General features: G+C 44.0%; 1 protein-coding gene across 3 annotated transcripts in view; it reads left to right on the top strand.

The window, feature by feature from the left end:
• The window catches only part of LOC115125602 (FHF complex subunit HOOK-interacting protein 1B-like), a 96,801-nt gene extending 76,975 nt beyond the window's left edge, over positions 1-19,826 (top strand). For 2 of the 3 annotated variants that reach the window (XM_065016109.1, XM_065016113.1), the window contains exons 11-13: positions 6,150-6,328; positions 11,959-12,124; positions 15,715-19,826. In XM_065016109.1, coding sequence (XP_064872181.1) covers positions 6,150-6,328; positions 11,959-12,124; positions 15,715-16,025 — 656 coding nt within the window. In that variant the 3' untranslated portion in view covers positions 16,026-19,826. Of the gene's footprint in view, positions 1-6,149; positions 6,329-11,958; positions 12,125-12,246; positions 12,801-15,714 lie in introns of those variants that run through there. The other variant, XM_065016117.1, reaches the window with a different exon arrangement.
• The last annotated feature ends 249 nt before the right edge of the window (positions 19,827-20,075 follow it).

Raw genomic sequence — 20,075 nt, 5'->3', positions numbered from 1 at the left:
GTGTGACACAGTATATTAATACAGACCGTTTGGTGTGACACAGTAAATTAATACAGACCGTTTGGTGTGACACAGTATATTAATACAGACCGTTTGGTGTGACACAGTAAATTAATACAGACCGTTTGGTGTGACACAGTAAATTAATACAGACCGTTTGGTGTGACACAGTAAATTAATACAGACCGTTTGGTGTGACACAGTATATTAATACAGACCGTTTGGTGTGACACAGTAAATTAATACAGACCGTTTGGTGTGACACAGTATATTAATACAGACCGTTTGGTGTGACAGTATATTAATACAGACCGTTTGGTGTGACACAGTATATTAATACAGACCGTTTGGTGTGACACAGTAAATTAATACAGACCGTTTGGTGTGACACAGTATATTAATACAGACCGTTTGGTGTGACACAGTATATTAATACAGACCGTTTGGTGTGACACAGTATATTAATACAGACCGTTTGGTGTGACACAGTAAATTAATACAGACCGTTTGGTGTGACACAGTATATTAATACAGACCGTTTGGTGTGACACAGTATATTAATACAGACCGTTTGGTGTGACACAGTATATTAATACAGACCGTTTGGTGTGACACAGTAAATTAATACAGACCGTTTGGTGTGACACAGTATATTAATACAGACCGTTTGGTGTGACACAGTATATTAATACAGACCGTTTGGTGTGACACAGTAAATTAATACAGACCGTTTGGTGTGACACAGTATATTAATACAGACCGTTTGGTGTGACACAGTAAATTAATACAGACCGTTTGGTGTGACACAGTATATTAATACAGACCGTTTGGTGTGACACAGTATATTAATACAGACCGTTTGGTGTGACACAGTAAATTAATACAGACCGTTTGGTGTGACACAGTATATTAATACAGACCGTTTGGTGTGACACAGTAAATTAATACAGACCGTTTGGTGTGACACAGTAAATTAATACAGACCGTTTGGTGTGACACAGTAAATTAATACAGACCGTTTGGTGTGACACAGTATATTAATACAGACCGTTTGGTGTGACACAGTAAATTAATACAGACCGTTTGGTGTGACACAGTATATTAATACAGACCGTTTGGTGTGACAGTATATTAATACAGACCGTTTGGTGTGACACAGTATATTAATACAGACCGTTTGGTGTGACACAGTAAATTAATACAGACCGTTTGGTGTGACACAGTATATTAATACAGACCGTTTGGTGTGACACAGTATATTAATACAGACCGTTTGGTGTGACACAGTAAATTAATACAGACCGTTTGGTGTGACACAGTATATTAATACAGACCGTTTGGTGTGACACAGTAAATTAATACAGACCGTTTGGTGTGACACAGTAAATTAATACAGACCGTTTGGTGTGACACAGTAAATTAATACAGACCGTTTGGTGTGACACAGTAAATTAATACAGACCGTTTGGTGTGACACAGTATATTAATACAGACCGTTTGGTGTGACACAGTAAATTAATACAGACCGTTTGGTGTGACACAGTATATTAATACAGACCGTTTGGTGTGGCACAGTATATTAATACAGACAGTTTGGTGTGACACAGTATATTAATACAGACCGTTTGGTGTGACACAGTATATTAATACAGACCGTTTGGTGTGACACAGTATATTAATACAGACCGTTTGGTGTGACACAGTATATTAATACAGACCGTTTGGTGTGACACAGTATATTAATACAGACCGTTTGGTGTGACACAGTAAATTAATACAGACCGTTTGGTGTGACACAGTATATTAATACAGACCGTTTGGTGTGACACAGTAAATTAATACAGACCGTTTGGTGTGACACAGTATATTAATACAGACCGTTTGGTGTGACACAGTAAATTAATACAGACCGTTTGGTGTGACACAGTAAATTAATACAGACCGTTTGGTGTGACACAGTAAATTAATACAGACCGTTTGGTGTGACACAGTATATTAATACAGACCGTTTGGTGTGACACAGTAAATTAATACAGACCGTTTGGTGTGACACAGTATATTAATACAGACCGTTTGGTGTGACACAGTATATTAATACAGACCGTTTGGTGTGACACAGTAAATTAATACAGACCGTTTGGTGTGACACAGTAAATTAATACAGACCGTTTGGTGTGACACAGTAAATTAATACAGACCGTTTGGTGTGACACAGTAAATTAATACAGACCGTTTGGTGTGACACAGTAAATTAATACAGACCGTTTGGTGTGACACAGTATATTAATACAGACCGTTTGGTGTGACACAGTAAATTAATACAGACCGTTTGGTGTGACACAGTAAATTAATACAGACCGTTTGGTGTGAGACAGTATATTAATACAGACCGTTTGGTGTGACACAGTATATTAATACAGACCGTTTGGTGTGACACAGTATATTAATACAGACCGTTTGGTGTGACACAGTAAATTAATACAGACCGTTTGGTGTGACACAGTATATTAATACAGACCGTTTGGTGTGACACAGTAAATTAATACAGACCGTTTGGTGTGACACAGTAAATTAATACAGACCGTTTGGTGTGACACAGTAAATTAATACAGACCGTTTGGTGTGACACAGTATATTAATACAGACCGTTTGGTGTGACACAGTATATTAATACAGACCGTTTGGTGTGACACAGTATATTAATACAGACCGTTTGGTGTGACACAGTATATTAATACAGACCGTTTGGTGTGACACAGTATATTAATACAGACCGTTTGGTGTGACACAGTATATTAATACAGACCGTTTGGTGTGACACAGTAAATTAATACAGACCGTTTGGTGTGACACAGTATATTAATACAGACCGTTTGGTGTGACACAGTAAATTAATACAGACCGTTTGGTGTGACACAGTATATTAATACAGACCGTTTGGTGTGACACAGTAAATTAATACAGACCGTTTGGTGTGACACAGTAAATTAATACAGACCGTTTGGTGTGACACAGTAAATTAATACAGACCGTTTGGTGTGACACAGTATATTAATACAGACCGTTTGGTGTGACACAGTAAATTAATACAGACCGTTTGGTGTGACACAGTATATTAATACAGACCGTTTGGTGTGACACAGTATATTAATACAGACCGTTTGGTGTGACACAGTATATTAATACAGACCGTTTGGTGTGACACAGTAAATTAATACAGACCGTTTGGTGTGACACAGTATATTAATACAGACCGTTTGGTGTGACACAGTATATTAATACAGACCGTTTGGTGTGACACAGTATATTAATACAGACCGTTTGGTGTGACACAGTAAATTAATACAGACCGTTTGGTGTGACACAGTATATTAATACAGACCGTTTGGTGTGACACAGTATATTAATACAGACCGTTTGGTGTGACACAGTAAATTAATACAGACCGTTTGGTGTGACACAGTATATTAATACAGACCGTTTGGTGTGACACAGTAAATTAATACAGACCGTTTGGTGTGACACAGTATATTAATACAGACCGTTTGGTGTGACACAGTATATTAATACAGACCGTTTGGTGTGACACAGTAAATTAATACAGACCGTTTGGTGTGACACAGTATATTAATACAGACCGTTTGGTGTGACACAGTAAATTAATACAGACCGTTTGGTGTGACACAGTAAATTAATACAGACCGTTTGGTGTGACACAGTAAATTAATACAGACCGTTTGGTGTGACACAGTATATTAATACAGACCGTTTGGTGTGACACAGTAAATTAATACAGACCGTTTGGTGTGACACAGTATATTAATACAGACCGTTTGGTGTGACAGTATATTAATACAGACCGTTTGGTGTGACACAGTATATTAATACAGACCGTTTGGTGTGACACAGTAAATTAATACAGACCGTTTGGTGTGACACAGTATATTAATACAGACCGTTTGGTGTGACACAGTATATTAATACAGACCGTTTGGTGTGACACAGTATATTAATACAGACCGTTTGGTGTGACACAGTAAATTAATACAGACCGTTTGGTGTGACACAGTATATTAATACAGACCGTTTGGTGTGACACAGTAAATTAATACAGACCGTTTGGTGTGACACAGTAAATTAATACAGACCGTTTGGTGTGACACAGTAAATTAATACAGACCGTTTGGTGTGACACAGTAAATTAATACAGACTGTTTGGTGTGACACAGTAAATTAATACAGACCGTTTGGTGTGACACAGTATATTAATACAGACCGTTTGGTGTGACACAGTAAATTAATACAGACCGTTTGGTGTGACACAGTATATTAATACAGACCGTTTGGTGTGACACAGTAAATTAATACAGACCGTTTGTTGTGACACAGTATATTAATACAGACCGTTTGGTGTGACACAGTAAATTAATACAGACCGTTTGGTGTGACACAGTAAATTAATACAGACCGTTTGGTGTGACACAGTAAATTAATACAGACCGTTTGGTGTGACACAGTAAATTAATACAGACCGTTTGGTGTGACACAGTATATTAATACAGACCGTTTGGTGTGACACAGTAAATTAATACAGACCGTTTGGTGTGACACAGTATATTAATACAGACCGTTTGGTGTGACACAGTAAATTAATACAGACCGTTTGGTGTGACACAGTATATTAATACAGACCGTTTGGTGTGACACAGTAAATTAATACAGACCGTTTGGTGTGACACAGTATATTAATACAGACCGTTTGGTGTGACACAGTATATTAATACAGACCGTTTGGTGTGACACAGTATATTAATACAGACCGTTTGGTGTGACACAGTATATTAATACAGACCGTTTGGTGTGACACAGTATATTAATACAGACCGTTTGGTGTGACACAGTATATTAATACAGACCGTTTGGTGTGACACAGTATATTAATACAGACCGTTTGGTGTGACACAGTATATTAATACAGACCGTTTGGTGTGACACAGTATATTAATACAGACCGTTTGGTGTGACACAGTATATTAATACAGACCGTTTGGTGTGACACAGTATATTAATACAGACCGTTTGGTGTGACACAGTAAATTAATACATACCGTTTGGTGTGACACAGTATATTAATACAGACCGTTTGGTGTGACACAGTATATTAATACAGACCGTTTGGTGTGACACAGTATATTAATACAGACCGTTTGGTGTGACACAGTATATTAATACAGACCGTTTGGTGTGACACAGTATATTAATACAGACCGTTTGGTGTGACACAGTATATTAATACAGACCATTTGGTGTGACACAGTATATTAATACAGACCGTTTGGTGTGACACAGTATATTAATACAGACCGTTTGGTGTGACACAGTATATTAATACAGACCGTTTAATGTTTGATGTGACACAGTAAATGTATACAGTCTGTTTAAACAGTGCATTCGGGAAGTATTCAGGCTATTCAGGCCCCTTGACTTTTTCCATATTTTGTTACATTACAGCCTTATTCTATAATGTATTAAATAGTTTTTTTTTTCCCATCATCAATCTACACACAATACCCCCATAATGACAAAGTTATAACAGGTTTTTAAATTTTTTGAAAATTTACAATAAAAAAATATAGAAATATGACATTTACATAAGTATTCAGACCCTTTACTCAGTACTTTGTTGAAGCACCTTCGGTAGTGATTACAGCCTCAAGTCTTCTTGGGTATGTCAATTTGCAAAAAATTATAAAAACCTGTTTTCGCTTTTGTCATTATGTGGTATTGTGTGTAGATTAATGAGGACATTTAAAAATTAAAGTAATCATTTAGAATAAGGCTTATTCGCACCACAAATTCAGTAAATATATTCTCTCTCTGTCTCTCTGTGTCTCTAATAAGATTGATGAGGACATTTAAAAATAAACATTTTAGAATAAGGCTGTAACGTAAAAACATATGGATAAAGGGGAAAGGGCCTGAATACTTTTCCGATTGTATATTTGGTGTGACACAGTAAATGAATACTGACTGTTGCTTCCTTTTGATATTTAGTGTTGTCTTGTTTTTTCATGTTGGATCTAGCCATCCGTTAGTGTGCTGGTGCACCCCCTCCCTCCGTTCTCACGTTCTCTCCCTCCCCCCGTCAGGTCCGTTCATGGTGGTTCTGTTTGCCAAGCTGGAGAACATGCTCCAGAACTCTCTGTATGTGAACATCTTGCTGACAGGGATCCTGTGCCAGCTAGCCTGCTACCCTCAGCCCCTGCTCCGATCCTTCCTCCTCAACACCAACATGGTGTTCCAGCCCAGCGTCAAGTCTCTCATACAGGTAGGAAGACAATCACTGTGTTCCTGGTCTGGTAGAAAGTCTCTCATACAGGTAGGAAGACATCGCTGTGTTCCTGGTCTGGTAGAAAGACATCGCTGTGTTCCTGGTCTGGTAGGAAGACATCGCTGTGTTCCTGGTCTGGTAGAAAGACATCGCTGTGTTCCTGGTCTGGTAGGAAGACAATCACTGTGTTCCTGGTCTGGTAGAAAGTCTCTCATTCAGGTAGGAAGACATCGCTGTGTTCCTGGTCTGGTAGAAAGTCTCTCATACAGGTAGGAAGACATCGCTGTGTTCCTGGTCTGGTAGAAAGACATCACTGTGTTCCTGGTCTGGTTGAAAGACATCGCTGTGTTCCTGGTCTGGTAGAAAGTCTCTCATACAGGTGGGAAGACATCGCTGTGTTCCTGGTCTGGTAGAAAGTCTCTCATACAGGTAGGAAGACATCACTGTGTTCCTGGTCTGGTTGAAAGACATCGCTGTGTTCCTGGTCTGGTAGAAAGACATCGCTGTGTTCCTGGTCTGGTAGAAAGTCTCTCATACAGGTAGGAAGACATCACTGTGTTCCTGGTCTGGTTGAAAGACATCACTGTGTTCCTGGTCTGGTAGGAAGACATCACTGTGTTCCTGGTCTGGTAGAAAGACATCGCTGTGTTCCTGGTCTGGTTGAAAGACATCACTGTGTTCCTGGTCTGGTAGAAAGACATCGCTGTGTTCCTGGTCTGGTTGAAAGACATCACTGTGTTCCTGGTCTGGTAGGAAGACATCACTGTGTTCCTGGTCTGGTAGGAAGACATCACTGTGTTCCTGGTCTGGTAGAAAGTCTCTCATACAGGTGGGAAGACATCACTGTGTTCCTGGTCTGGTAGAAAGTCTCTCATACAGGTAGGAAGACATCGCTGTGTTCCTGGTCTGGTAGAAAGACATCGCTGTGTTCCTGGTCTGGTAGAAAGACATTGCTGTGTTCCTGGTCTGGTAGAAAGACATCACTGTGTTCCTGGTCTGGTAGGAAGACATCGCTGTGTTCCTGGTCTGGTAGGAAGACATCGCTGTGTTCCTGGTCTGGTAGGAAGACATCGCTGTGTTCCTGGTCTGGTAGGAAGACATCGCTGTGTTCCTGGTCTGGTAGGAAGACATCGCTGTGTTCCTGGTCTGGTAGGAAGACATCGCTGTGTTCCTGGTCTGGTAGGAAGACATCGCTGTGTTCCTGGTCTGGTAGGAAGACATCGCTGTGTTCCTGGTCTGGTAGAAAGACATCGCTTTGTTCCTGGTCTGGTAGGAAGACATCGCTGTGTTCCTGGTCTGGTAGGAAGACATCACTGTGTTCCTGGTCTGGTAGAAAGTCTCTCATACAGGTAGGAAGACATCGCTGTGTTCCTGGTCTGGTAGAAAGACATCACTGTGTTCCTGGTCTGGTAGAAAGTCTCTCATACAGGTAGGAAGACATCACTGTGTTCCTGGTCTGGTAGAAAGTCTCTCATACAGGTCGGAAGACATCGCTGTGTTCCTGGTCTGGTAGGAAGACATCGCTGTGTTCCTGGTCTGGTAGGAAGACATCACTGTGTTCCTGGTCTGGTAGAAAGTCTCTCATACAGGTAGGAAGACATCGCTGTGTTCCTGGTCTGGTAGAAAGACATCACTGTGTTCCTGGTCTGGTAGAAAGTCTCTCATACAGGTAGGAAGACATCACTGTATTCCTGGTCTGGTTGAAAGACATCGCTGTGTTCCTGGTCTGGTAGAAAGACATCGCTGTGTTCCTGGTCTGGTAGAAAGTCTCTCATACAGGTAGGAAGACATCACTGTGTTCCTGGTCTGGTTGAAAGACATCACTGTGTTCCTGGTCTGGTAGGAAGACATCACTGTGTTCCTGGTCTGGTAGAAAGACATCGCTGTGTTCCTGGTCTGGTTGAAAGACATCACTGTGTTCCTGGTCTGGTAGAAAGACATCGCTGTGTTCCTGGTCTGGTTGAAAGACATCACTGTGTTCCTGGTCTGGTAGGAAGACATCACTGTGTTCCTGGTCTGGTAGGAAGACATCACTGTGTTCCTGGTCTGGTAGAAAGTCTCTCATACAGGTGGGAAGACATCACTGTGTTCCTGGTCTGGTAGAAAGTCTCTCATACAGGTAGGAAGACATCGCTGTGTTCCTGGTCTGGTAGAAAGACATCGCTGTGTTCCTGGTCTGGTAGAAAGACATTGCTGTGTTCCTGGTCTGGTAGAAAGACATTGCTGTGTTCCTGGTCTGGTAGAAAGACATCGCTGTGTTCCTGGTCTGGTAGGAAGACATCGCTGTGTTCCTGGTCTGGTAGGAAGACATCGCTGTGTTCCTGGTCTGGTAGGAAGACATCGCTGTGTTCCTGGTCTGGTAGGAAGACATCGCTGTGTTCCTGGTCTGGTAGGAAGACATCGCTGTGTTCCTGGTCTGGTAGGAAGACATCGCTGTGTTCCTGGTCTGGTAGGAAGATATCACTGTGTTCCTGGTCTGGTAGGAAGACATCGCTGTGTTCCTGGTCTGGTAGAAAGACATCGCTTTGTTCCTGGTCTGGTAGGAAGACATCGCTGTGTTCCTGGTCTGGTAGGAAGACATCACTGTGTTCCTGGTCTGGTAGAAAGTCTCTCATACAGGTAGGAAGACATCGCTGTGTTCCTGGTCTGGTAGAAAGACATCACTGTGTTCCTGGTCTGGTAGAAAGTCTCTCATACAGGTAGGAAGACATCACTGTGTTCCTGGTCTGGTAGAAAGTCTCTCATACAGGTCGGAAGACATCGCTGTGTTCCTGGTCTGGTAGGAAGACATCGCTGTGTTCCTGGTCTGGTAGGAAGACATCACTGTGTTCCTGGTCTGGTAGAAAGTCTCTCATACAGGTAGGAAGACATCGCTGTGTTCCTGGTCTGGTAGAAAGACATCACTGTGTTCCTGGTCTGGTAGAAAGTCTCTCATACAGGTAGGAAGACATCACTGTGTTCCTGGTCTGGTTGAAAGACATCGCTGTGTTCCTGGTCTGGTAGAAAGACATCGCTGTGTTCCTGGTCTGGTAGAAAGTCTCTCATACAGGTAGGAAGACATCACTGTGTTCCTGGTCTGGTTGAAAGACATCACTGTGTTCCTGGTCTGGTAGGAAGACATCACTGTGTTCCTGGTCTGGTAGAAAGACATCGCTGTGTTCCTGGTCTGGTTGAAAGACATCACTGTGTTCCTGGTCTGGTAGGAAGACATTTACATTTACATTTAAGTCATTTAGCAGACGCTCTTATCCAGAGCGACTTACTGGTCTGGTAGGAAGACATCACTGTGTTCCTGGTCTGGTAGGAAGACATCACTGTGTTCCTGGTCTGGTAGAAAGTCTCTCATACAGGTAGGAAGACATCGCTGTGTTCCTGGTCTGGTAGAAAGACATCGCTGTGTTCCTGGTCTGGTAGGAAGACATCGCTGTGTTCCTGGTCTGGTAGGAAGACAATCACTGTGTTCCTGGTCTGGTAGAAAGTCTCTCATTCAGGTAGGAAGACATCACTGTGTTCCTGGTCTGGTAGAAAGTCTCTCATACAGGTAGGAAGACATCGCTGTGTTCCTGGTCTGGTAGAAAGTCTCTCATTCAGGTAGGAAGACATCGCTGTGTTCCTGGTCTGGTAGAAAGTCTCTCATTCAGGTAGGAAGACATCGCTGTGTTCCTGGTCTGGTAGAAAGTCTCTCATACAGGTAGGAAGACATCGCTGTGTTCCTGGTCTGGTTGAAAGACATCGCTGTGTTCCTGGTCTGGTTGAAAGACATCGCTGTGTTCCTGGTCTGCTAGAAAGTAGATATTTCCAGGCAAACATTGGGGGTTGTGTGATGTTTACTAAGTAGCTGTAATTTTGTAAATGACCATATTCTGCCTCAAGGGTCAGTTGCCCATCTCTTCTAATCTCTTGCCCTAACATCACCTGGCTGTCCTCTGCTGACCTCCATCACTCATCTTCGCTCTGTTCCCTTCAACTGCTGACCACTTTCTCCTCTGACCTCTGCCCTCTGCTGCTCTCTCAATGGACTGTTTATACAGAACATTCAGAAAGTATTCAGACCCCTTGACATTTTCCACATGTTGTTACATTACAGCCTTATTCTAAAAATGGATTAAATTGTCCCCCCCCCCCCTCAATCTAAACACAATACCCCATAATGACATCACAATACCCCATAATGACATCACAATACCCCATGATGACATCACACTACCCCATAATGACATCACACTACCCCATAATGACATCACAATACCCCATGATGACATCACAATACCCCATAATGACATCACAATACCCCATAATCACAAAGCAAAAACTGGTTTTTAGACATGTTTGCAAATGTATATAGAAAATAAACATCTGAAATATCAAATTTACATACGTTTTCAGACCCTTTACTCAGTACTTTGTTGAAGCACCTTTGGGAGTGACTACAACCTTGTGTCTTCTTGGGTATAACGCTACAAGCTTGACACACCTGTATTTGGGGAGTTTCTCCCAATCTTCTCTGCAGATCCTCTCAAGCTCTGTCAGGTTGGACGACGCTATTTTCAGGTCTCTCCAGAGATGTTCGATCAGGTTCCTATCTTGGTTTCATCAGACCAGAGAATCTTGTTTCTCATGCTCTGAGTCCTTTAGTTGCCTTTTGGCAAACTCAAAGCTGTCATGTACCTTTTACTGAGGAGTGGCTTCCGTCTGGCCACTTTAGCATAAAGGCCTGATTGGTGGAGTGCTGTAGAGATGGTTGTCCTTCTGGAAGCTCTGTCAGAGTGACCATTGGGTTCTAGGTCACCTCCCTAACCTAGGCCATTCTCCCCTGATTGGTCAATTTGACCAGGTGACCAGCTCTAGGAAGAGTCTTGGTGGTTCCAAACTTCTTCCATTTAAGAGTGATGGAGGCAACTGTGTTCTTGGGGACCTTCAATGCTGCAGACATGTTTTTGGTACCCTTCCCCATATCTGTGCCTCGACACAATCCTGGCTTTGTTTTTGCTCTGACATGCACTGTCAACTGTGGGACCTTATATAGACCGGTGTGTGCCTTTCCAAATCATGTCCAATCAATTGAATTTACCACAAGTGGACTCCAAGCAAGTTGTTGAAAAAATCTCAAGACTAATCAATGGAAACAGGATGCACCTGAGCTCAATTTCGAGTCTCATAGCAAAGGGTCTGAATACTTATGTAAACAAGGTATTTCTATTTATTTATTATAAATTTGCAAAACCTTTTTTTTTCTCACTTTTTCACTGTCATTATGGGGTATTGTGTGTAGATTGATGAGGACAACATTGTATTTAATACATTTTTAAATAAGGCTGTAACGTAAGAAACTGTGGAAAAGGGTCTGAATACTTTCTGAATGCACCATATGCCAGAATAGCTGGAAGCCATATGGCTGTATGTTTTTTGTAATGATCAGATTACTTACTATCTCCCTGTCTCCTCATTCCCCTATCTCCTCCCTCCCATCTCCCTCCTCTGCCTGCTCTGCCTTCTCTCTCTGCCCTCCCTCCCCTCTTCTCTCTCCCTTTCCCCTTCTCTTCCCTCTCTCCCTTCCTCCTCCCCCCCTCTCTCCAACTCCCCCTCTCTCCAACTCTCCCCCCCTCTCCAACTCTCCCCTTCCTCAGGTTCTGGGCTCAGTAAAGAACCGCATTGAGGTGTTTGCAGCATCCCATGAGGACTTCCCTGGCATGCTGAGGAAAGCCCAGCGCTACCTGGTTGCCAGGGGCAAGGTGGACTGGGCTGACTCTTCCCCCATGGGGGTACCCACCCTGCGACGCTCTGATTCCCTGGGTGAGAGAGACACACACACACACACACACAGCCTGTAGTAGCACATTGGAAAGCTAGAGAGAATGAATAATGCAGAGGCTGTGTTATAGTTGATTTGGGGGATTTGTGCCATCTGTTCACAGGGTTACTGGGTTGAATGGAATTGGGTAGGCAGCAGCAGGGAGGGTGTCTGGATGGTTCTGGTTCGGCTGCTACTGTCTGGATGGTTCTGGTTCGGCTGCTACTGTCTGGATGGGTCTGGTTTGGCTGCTACTGTCTGGATAGTTCTGGTCTGGATGGTTCTGGTTTGGCTGCTACTGTCTGGATGGTTCTGGTTTGGCTGCTACTGTCTGGATAGTTCTGGTGTGGCTGCTACTGTCTGGATGGTTCTGGTCTGGATGGTTCTGGTTTGGCTGCTACTGTCTGGATGGTTCTGGTTTGGCTGCTACTGTCTGGATGGTTCTGGTTCGGCTGCTACTGTCTGGATGGTTCGGGTTTGGCTGCTACTGTCTGGATGGTTCTGGTGTGGCTGCTACTGTCTGGATGGTTCTGGTGTGGCTGCTACTGTCTGGATGGTTCGGGTTTGGCTGCTACTGTCTGGATGGGTCTGGTGTGGCTGCTACTGTCTGGATGGTTCTGGTGTGGCTGCTACTGTCTGGATGGTTCTGGTTTGGCTGCTACTGTCTGGATTGTTCTGGTCTGGATGGTTCTGGTGTGGCTGCTACTGTCTGGATGGGTCTGGTTTGGCTGCTACTGTCTGGATAGTTCTGGTCTGGATGGTTCTGGTTTGGCTGCTACTGTCTGGATGGTTCTGGTTTGGCTGCTACTGTCTGGATAGTTCTGGTGTGGCTGCTACTGTCTGGATGGTTCTGGTCTGGATGGTTCTGGTTTGGCTGCTACTGTCTGGATGGTTCTGGTTTGGCTGCTACTGTCTGGATGGTTCTGGTTCGGCTGCTACTGTCTGGATGGTTCGGGTTTGGCTGCTACTGTCTGGATGGTTCTGGTGTGGCTGCTACTGTCTGGATGGTTCTGGTGTGGCTGCTACTGTCTGGATGGTTCGGGTTTGGCTGCTACTGTCTGGATGGGTCTGGTGTGGCTGCTACTGTCTGGATGGTTCTGGTGTGGCTGCTACTGTCTGGATGGTTCTGGTTTGGCTGCTACTGTCTGGATTGTTCTGGTCTGGATGGTTCTGGTGTGGCTGCTACTGTCTGGATGGTTCTGGTTTGGCTGCTACTGTCTGGATGGTTCTGGTCTGGATGGTTCTGGTTTGGCTGCTACTGTCTGGATGGTTCTGGTCTGGATGGTTCTGGTTTGGCTGCTACTGTCTGGATGGTTCTGGTTTGGCTGCTACTGTCTGGATGGTTCTGGTCTGGATGGTTCTGGTGTGGCTGCTACTGTCTGGATGGTTCTGGTTTGGCTGCTACTGTTTGGATGGTTCTCGTGTGGCTGCTACTGTCTGGATGGTTCTGGTGTGGCTGCTACTGTCTGGATGGTTCTGGTTTGGATGGTTCTGGTTTGGCTGCTACTGTCTGGATGGTTCTGGTTTGGCTGCTACTGTCTGGATGGTTCTGGTGTGGCTGCTACTGTCTGGATGGTTCTGGTTTGGCTGCTACTGTCTGGATGGTTCTGGTTTGGCTGCTGGATAAGAGCGTCTGCTAAATGACTTAAATGTAATGTACTGTCTGGATGGTTCTGGTGTGGCTGCTACTGTCTGGATGGTTCTGGTGTGGCTGCTACTGTCTGGATGATTCTGGTTTGGATGGTTCTGGTTTGGCTGCTACTGTCTGGATGGTTCTGGTTTGGCTGCTACTGTCTGGATGGTTCTGGTTTGGATGGTTCTGGTTTGGCTGCTACTGTCTGGATGGTTCTGGTTTGGCTGCTACTGTCTGGATGGTTCTGGTTTGGCTGCTACTGTCTGGATGGTTCTGGTGTGGCTGCTACTGTCTGGATGGTTCTGGTGTGGCTGCTACTGTCTGGATGGTTCTGGTGTGGCTGCTACTGTCTGGATGGTTCTGGTTTGGCTGCTACTGTCTGGATGGTTCTGGTTTGGCTGCTACTGTCTGGATGGTTCTGGTTTGGCTGCTACTGTCTGGATGGGTCTGGTGTGGCTGCTACTGTCTGGATGGTTCTGGTTTGGATGGTTCTGGTTTGGCTGCTACTGTCTGGATGGTTCTGGTTCGGCTGCTACTGTCTGGATGGTTCTGGTTCGGCTGCTACTGTCTGGATGGTTCTGGTGTGGCTGCTACTGTCTGGATGGTTCTGGTTTGGCTGCTACTGTCTGGATGGTTCTGGTTTGGCTGCTACTGTCTGGATGGTTCTGGTGTGGCTGCTACTGTCTGGATGGTTCTGGTTTGGCTGCTACTGTCTGGATTGTTCTGGTGTGGCTGCTATTGTCTGGATGGTTCTGGTTTGGCTGCTACTGTCTGGATGGTTCTGGTGTGGCTGCTACTGTCTGGATGGTTCTGGTTTGGCTGCTACTGTCTGGATTGTTCTGGTTCGGCTGCTACTGTCTGGATGGTTCTGGTTCGGCTGCTACTGTCTGGATGGTTCTGGTTCGGCTGCTACAGTCTGGATGGTTCTGGACATAACGGACCTGTTTTAAACCGACATAACGGACCTGTTTTAAACTGACATAACGGACCTGTTTTAAACTGGCATAACGGACCTGTTTTAAACTGACATAACGGACCTGTTTTAAACTGACATAACGGACCTGTTTTAAACTGACATAACGGACCTGTTTTAAACTGACATAACGGACCTGTTTTAAACGGACCTGTTTTAAACTGACATAACGGACCTGTTTTAAGCTGACATAACGGACCTGTTTTAAACTGACATAACGGACCTGTTTTAAACTGACATAACGGACCTGTTTTAAACTGACATAACGGACCTGTTTTAAACTGACATAACGGACCTGTTTTAAACGGACCTGTTTTAAACTGGCATAAAGGACCTGTTTTAAACTGGCATAACGGACCTGTTTTAAACGGACCTGTTTTAAACTGGCATAAAGGACCTGTTTTAAACTGGCATAACGGACCTGTTTTAAACGGACATAACGGACCTGTTTTAAACGGACCTGTTTTAAACTGACATAACGGACCTGTTTTAAACGGACATAACGGACCTGTTTTAAACGGACCTGTTTTAAACTGACATAACGGACCTGTTTTAAACTGACATAACGGACCTGTTTTAAACGGACCTGTTTTAAACTGACATAACGGACCTGTTTTAAACTGGCATAACGGACCTGTTTTAAACTGACATAACGGACCTGTTTTAAACTGACATAACGGACCTGTTTTAAACGGACCTGTTTTAAACGGACATAACGGACCTGTTTTAAACTGACATAACGGACCTGTTTTAAACTGACATAACGGACCTGTTTTAAACGGACCTGTTTTAAACTGACATAACGGACCTGTTTTAAACTGACATAACGGACCTGTTTTAAACGGACATAACGGACCTGTTTTAAACGGACATAACGGACCTGTTTTAAACTGACATAACGGACCTGTTTTAAACTGACCACCTGTCCTGTCAGTCTGTTTTATCTTAACCACTTGCTATGCTGTGTGTTGCTCTCTCCTTTTCAGTGAAGAGCCGGAAACCTTCGCTAGGCGACCTGATCATGCGACACACCAACAGCCCCACGCGGGCACGCCACGCCGCCCAGCTTGCCCTGGCGCACGTACGAGACGGCGGCCAATCGCTGCACAGTGCCCTGTTCCGGGGAGGGACTGGGGGAGGGGCGTCGGGGCTGGAGAAACAGGTGGAGGCTCTGAGGGTGAAGAACGCCGTCTACTGCGCCGTCATCTTCTCCGAGTTCCTCAAGGAGCTGGCCGCTCTGGCCCAGGAGCACGCCGTCTCCATGCCCTTCCTCCAGAGCCACGACACTGAGGAGTGATGCTGTCAGTCTCCACGCCCTTCCTCCAGAGCCACGACACTGAGGAGTGATGCTGTCAGTCTCCACGCCCTTCCTGAAGAGTGATGCTCCCAATTCTACACCATCCTCCCAATGTGTGGTCTTGCAGACTCCCCGGCATTGGCTGAAGCCATTTCTTTCCCTACCATTTTAACTCTATGATGGAATGTGATCTGGGGAATGTCTGGACCCCCATGTCCACAAAACATCTCAGGAGTATCATCCGTTTTAAACTTTTAGATCACATGGACAGGTCCTAGACGTGCACCCCTCCTCTGAGACACTTTGTGGATGTGGGTTCTTTCCCTCGGTCCAGCTACCGTTTACCCCCCCTTCCCTCCTGCAGGGGGCAGAGGGGAGCACTGACAGGGCTGAGCGCTGCAGGGAAGAGACGAGGGGGGGGGCAAGGTTAATTCGGACGATGAGAAATCGAAGAAGGGAATTGCAATTGCTACATGTGAAAGAGTATTAGGGGGAGAGACTACAAAACTCTTCTGTTATGAGACTGTGCATATCATGTAAATATTATTTATGTGGATATATACTATGAACACTAACTCTCAGTACATGTAGATTTTAGAGGGTGGTCTGTAGTGTACATGGGTACGTGGTGCTGAGTCGGCTCTTTCCACTCTCCTCTCTTTAGTAAATGATGCTCATTAGACATGTACCAGCTTAAAAAGGAGAACAAGGTTAAAGCTTCCGTCTTTTAGGAAATTAGGCAAAAAAAAAAAAAATGCCCCCCCCCGACTTTCATGTCGCTGTTCGGGTACAGATCATCATCTTCATCATCATCATCTCAAGAAGACACATCTTTTGAAACGCATCGCCTCAGCGTCGGAGATTTAACAGGAAGGGAGGAATGGGAGAGGAAGGGGTCTGGGAAAGGGAAGGAAGCCAGAGGACAGAGATCCTCTGTAACTGTCCTGGAAAACGTGCTCATGTTTTATCATTCATATGATTGAATTGTATTATTTATTTTCTAAATGAAACCTTTTTAAGACATATCAATGCCATGTGGGAGTGGCAAAATCTCAACGTGTGTGTGTGTGTGTGGTGTATGTATTAGAATGTCTCCCTTCTCAGAGGAACAATATCCAGTCCGTTGTCCGGCCTGCACCTGGGGTTGCCATGTGAAAGGTGTGTTTCTGTTCTGGTGTTGCCATGGGAAAGGTGTGTTTCTGTTCTGGTGTTGCCATGGGAAAGGTGTGTTTCTGTTCTGGTGTTGCCATGGGAAAGGTGTGTTTCTGTTCTGGGGTTGCCATGGGAAAGGTGTGTTTCTGTTCTGGTGTTGCCATGGGAAAGGTGTGTTTCTGTTCTGGGGTTGCCATGTGAAAGGTGTGTTTCTGTTCTGGTGTTGCCATGTGAAAGGTGTGTTTCTGTTCTGGGGTTGCCATGGGAAAGGTGTGTTTCTGTTCTGGTGTTGCCATGGGAAAGGTGTGTTTCTGTTCTGGTGTTGCCATGGGAAAGGTGTGTTTCTGTTCTGGTGTTGCCATGGGAAAGGTGTGTTTCTGTTCTGGTGTTGCCATGGGAAAGGTGTGTTTCTGTTCTGGTGTTGCCATGGGAAAGGCAGTAGATATCTCAGACTGGGGGGAGTGAACAGGTGTTGTATGTGGAGGATGAGGGCTGCAGTAGATATCTCAGATAGGGGGAAGTGAGGCCTAAAGGTTTTATAAATAAACATCAACCAGTGAGTCTTGTGACGGGTATACAGAGATGACCAGTTTACAGAGGAGTACAGAGTGCAGTGATGTGTCCTATAAGGAGCATTGGTGGTACATCTGATGGCCGAATGGTGAAGAACATCTACCTGCTCGAGAGCACCCTTACCTGCCGATCTATATATTATGTCTCCGTAATCTAGCATGGCTAGGATGGTCATCTGAATCAAGGTTAGTTTGGCAGCTGGGGTGAAAGAGGAGCGATTACGATAGAGGAAACCAAGTCTAGATTTAACTTTAGCCTGCAGCTTTAATATGTGCTGAGAGAAGGACAGTGTACCGTCTAGCCATACTCCCAACTACTTGTATGAGGTGACTACCTCAAGCTCTAAACCCTCAGAGGTAGAAGCTGTTCTGTGCCGTTTTCCCCCATATGGGCCAGCCCCCTAGCAATTAGAGTTAGGAGTTTTCCCCCATGTGGGCCAGTCCCCTAGCAATTAGAGTTAGGAGTTTTCCCCCATGTGGGCCAGCCCCCTAGCAATTAGAGTTAGGAGTTTCTGCTTGTTGAATCCATGTCAAGCTAGTCTTTCTATAAAAAAAAAGTGAAAGTTATTTCAGCAAATTTAGCTGGCTTACTCAATGATCCTGCTTGATAGTGTGCCCTCACAGTAGTCTGAGAGAGACTGGGAGAAAACGGTGCTTGTTACATTCAACCTCCCTTCTTTCTGAACTCTGTTGGGTTAGATGGTTTGCCTCAGGACAGGAGATATTGGTTTAATGTGACTACGGTTTATCACAGTCACTTCTTGTTTGCGTGATCTAATCGGATAATCCCGTCCATTCAAATCTGTTGTGTGCGTGAGACACACTCAAGTCTAAAATAACCAACCAGTTTTGTCTCTTAAAACCCCTGAGAGAAATAGTCCCCATCCCCCTGGAATATAGAACACTAGACCCAACAAGCACTGATAACCTTAGAACTAGCCTGTATTAAACCCTGATACTAAACTTTGCATATTAGTTCATATACAGAGATAATATACAGAAATGATATATAGAGATAATAACTCATTACTTTTTTGTCTCTGAGATACTGAAGTAAAAGAAGGAAGGGAAACCTAGTGTGTAGGAACTTTGACCTCGTCTGTTGCAGTGGATCACATATTTCAGGGTTCCCCAACTGACGGCCCGGTTCTATTTGTCGTCCCCCACCCTCCCTCCCCAAGTTTTCAGAGCAAAATGTTTTTATAAAAACAAAACGATTATTTCCGCTCAAGAAATAATCGTCCCGCGAATTGAATCTGGTTGATGGTCCCTGACATATTTCTTATAAACGTTGACCGCGTCAGTGTTGCAGTAGATCACATATTTATTAGTATGTGTCATGTTGAACGTTGAGAAGCTAGCTAGCTGTGCCCACACAGTGTTTTTGAGTTTTGCCAAGACACTTTAATCACTTTAATTTCAGTTTTTATTAAAAAATAACTGTTGCAGTTGTTTTAAGCGTGCGTGTGTGTACGTGTGTGCCTGTGTGTACATGTGTGTGTGTGTACGTGTGTGTGTACGTGTGTGCCTGTGTGTACGTGTGTGTGTGTGTGTACGTGTGTGTGTGTGTGTACGTGAAAGTCCATCTCTAACCCAGCCTCTATTGTCATTGGCTTTACACATACTTTCCATACTCATCCCTGGTCGATGAGTGAAACAACAATGTTTTTGCCGTTGTGTTAGGAAATCTATATGGGAACTGAAATGGACGTGCCAAATGAATAACATATATATTCTTCAAGTCACCCCTCACAGCTTCAACCAGTGTCTCTAGGAAGACCTACACGGGTCAGATATTTGCCCCTGAGATGTCTGGGATATCCCAGGATCCCCTTTAATTTGATTTTTTTCTTTTCTTTCTTTCTTCACTTCTGACTGTTTATTAAAAAATAAAAAAAAATGTTTTATACATGTTCTTGATTTGTCACAAAAAGCAGGTCCCATTTTACAGCTGTACAACACGTTCTGTATTAACACTTCTCCCAATTGACGATGTAATGATTCATTTAATCAGTCCATTCATCTTTGTCTGATTGATTGTTTTTATGCAGAAAATTAATACATTTTTACCTGAAGACTCACTTGTATGAATCATTTTCTGTGGAGGGGAAAAAAAAGCTGGTATTGTTTTAAAAAGTTGTAACAGTTGGACTATTGTGTTGAAACAACCAATCTAATCCACAAGCCATGCAAATCTACCATAAGCAATTATACGTTATGAAATGCACAGTAGGTATACTGATACATATACAAACACTAAACTATCTTCAGTTGATTTGATTGATTGACTGACTGATTGATTGATTGATTGGTAGATGGACTGACT

This window comes from Oncorhynchus nerka, linkage group LG3, assembly GCF_034236695.1.
Source record: "Oncorhynchus nerka isolate Pitt River linkage group LG3, Oner_Uvic_2.0, whole genome shotgun sequence".
Lineage (NCBI taxonomy): Eukaryota > Metazoa > Chordata > Actinopteri > Salmoniformes > Salmonidae > Oncorhynchus > Oncorhynchus nerka.
This window is presented reverse-complemented; position numbering and strand designations above follow the sequence as displayed.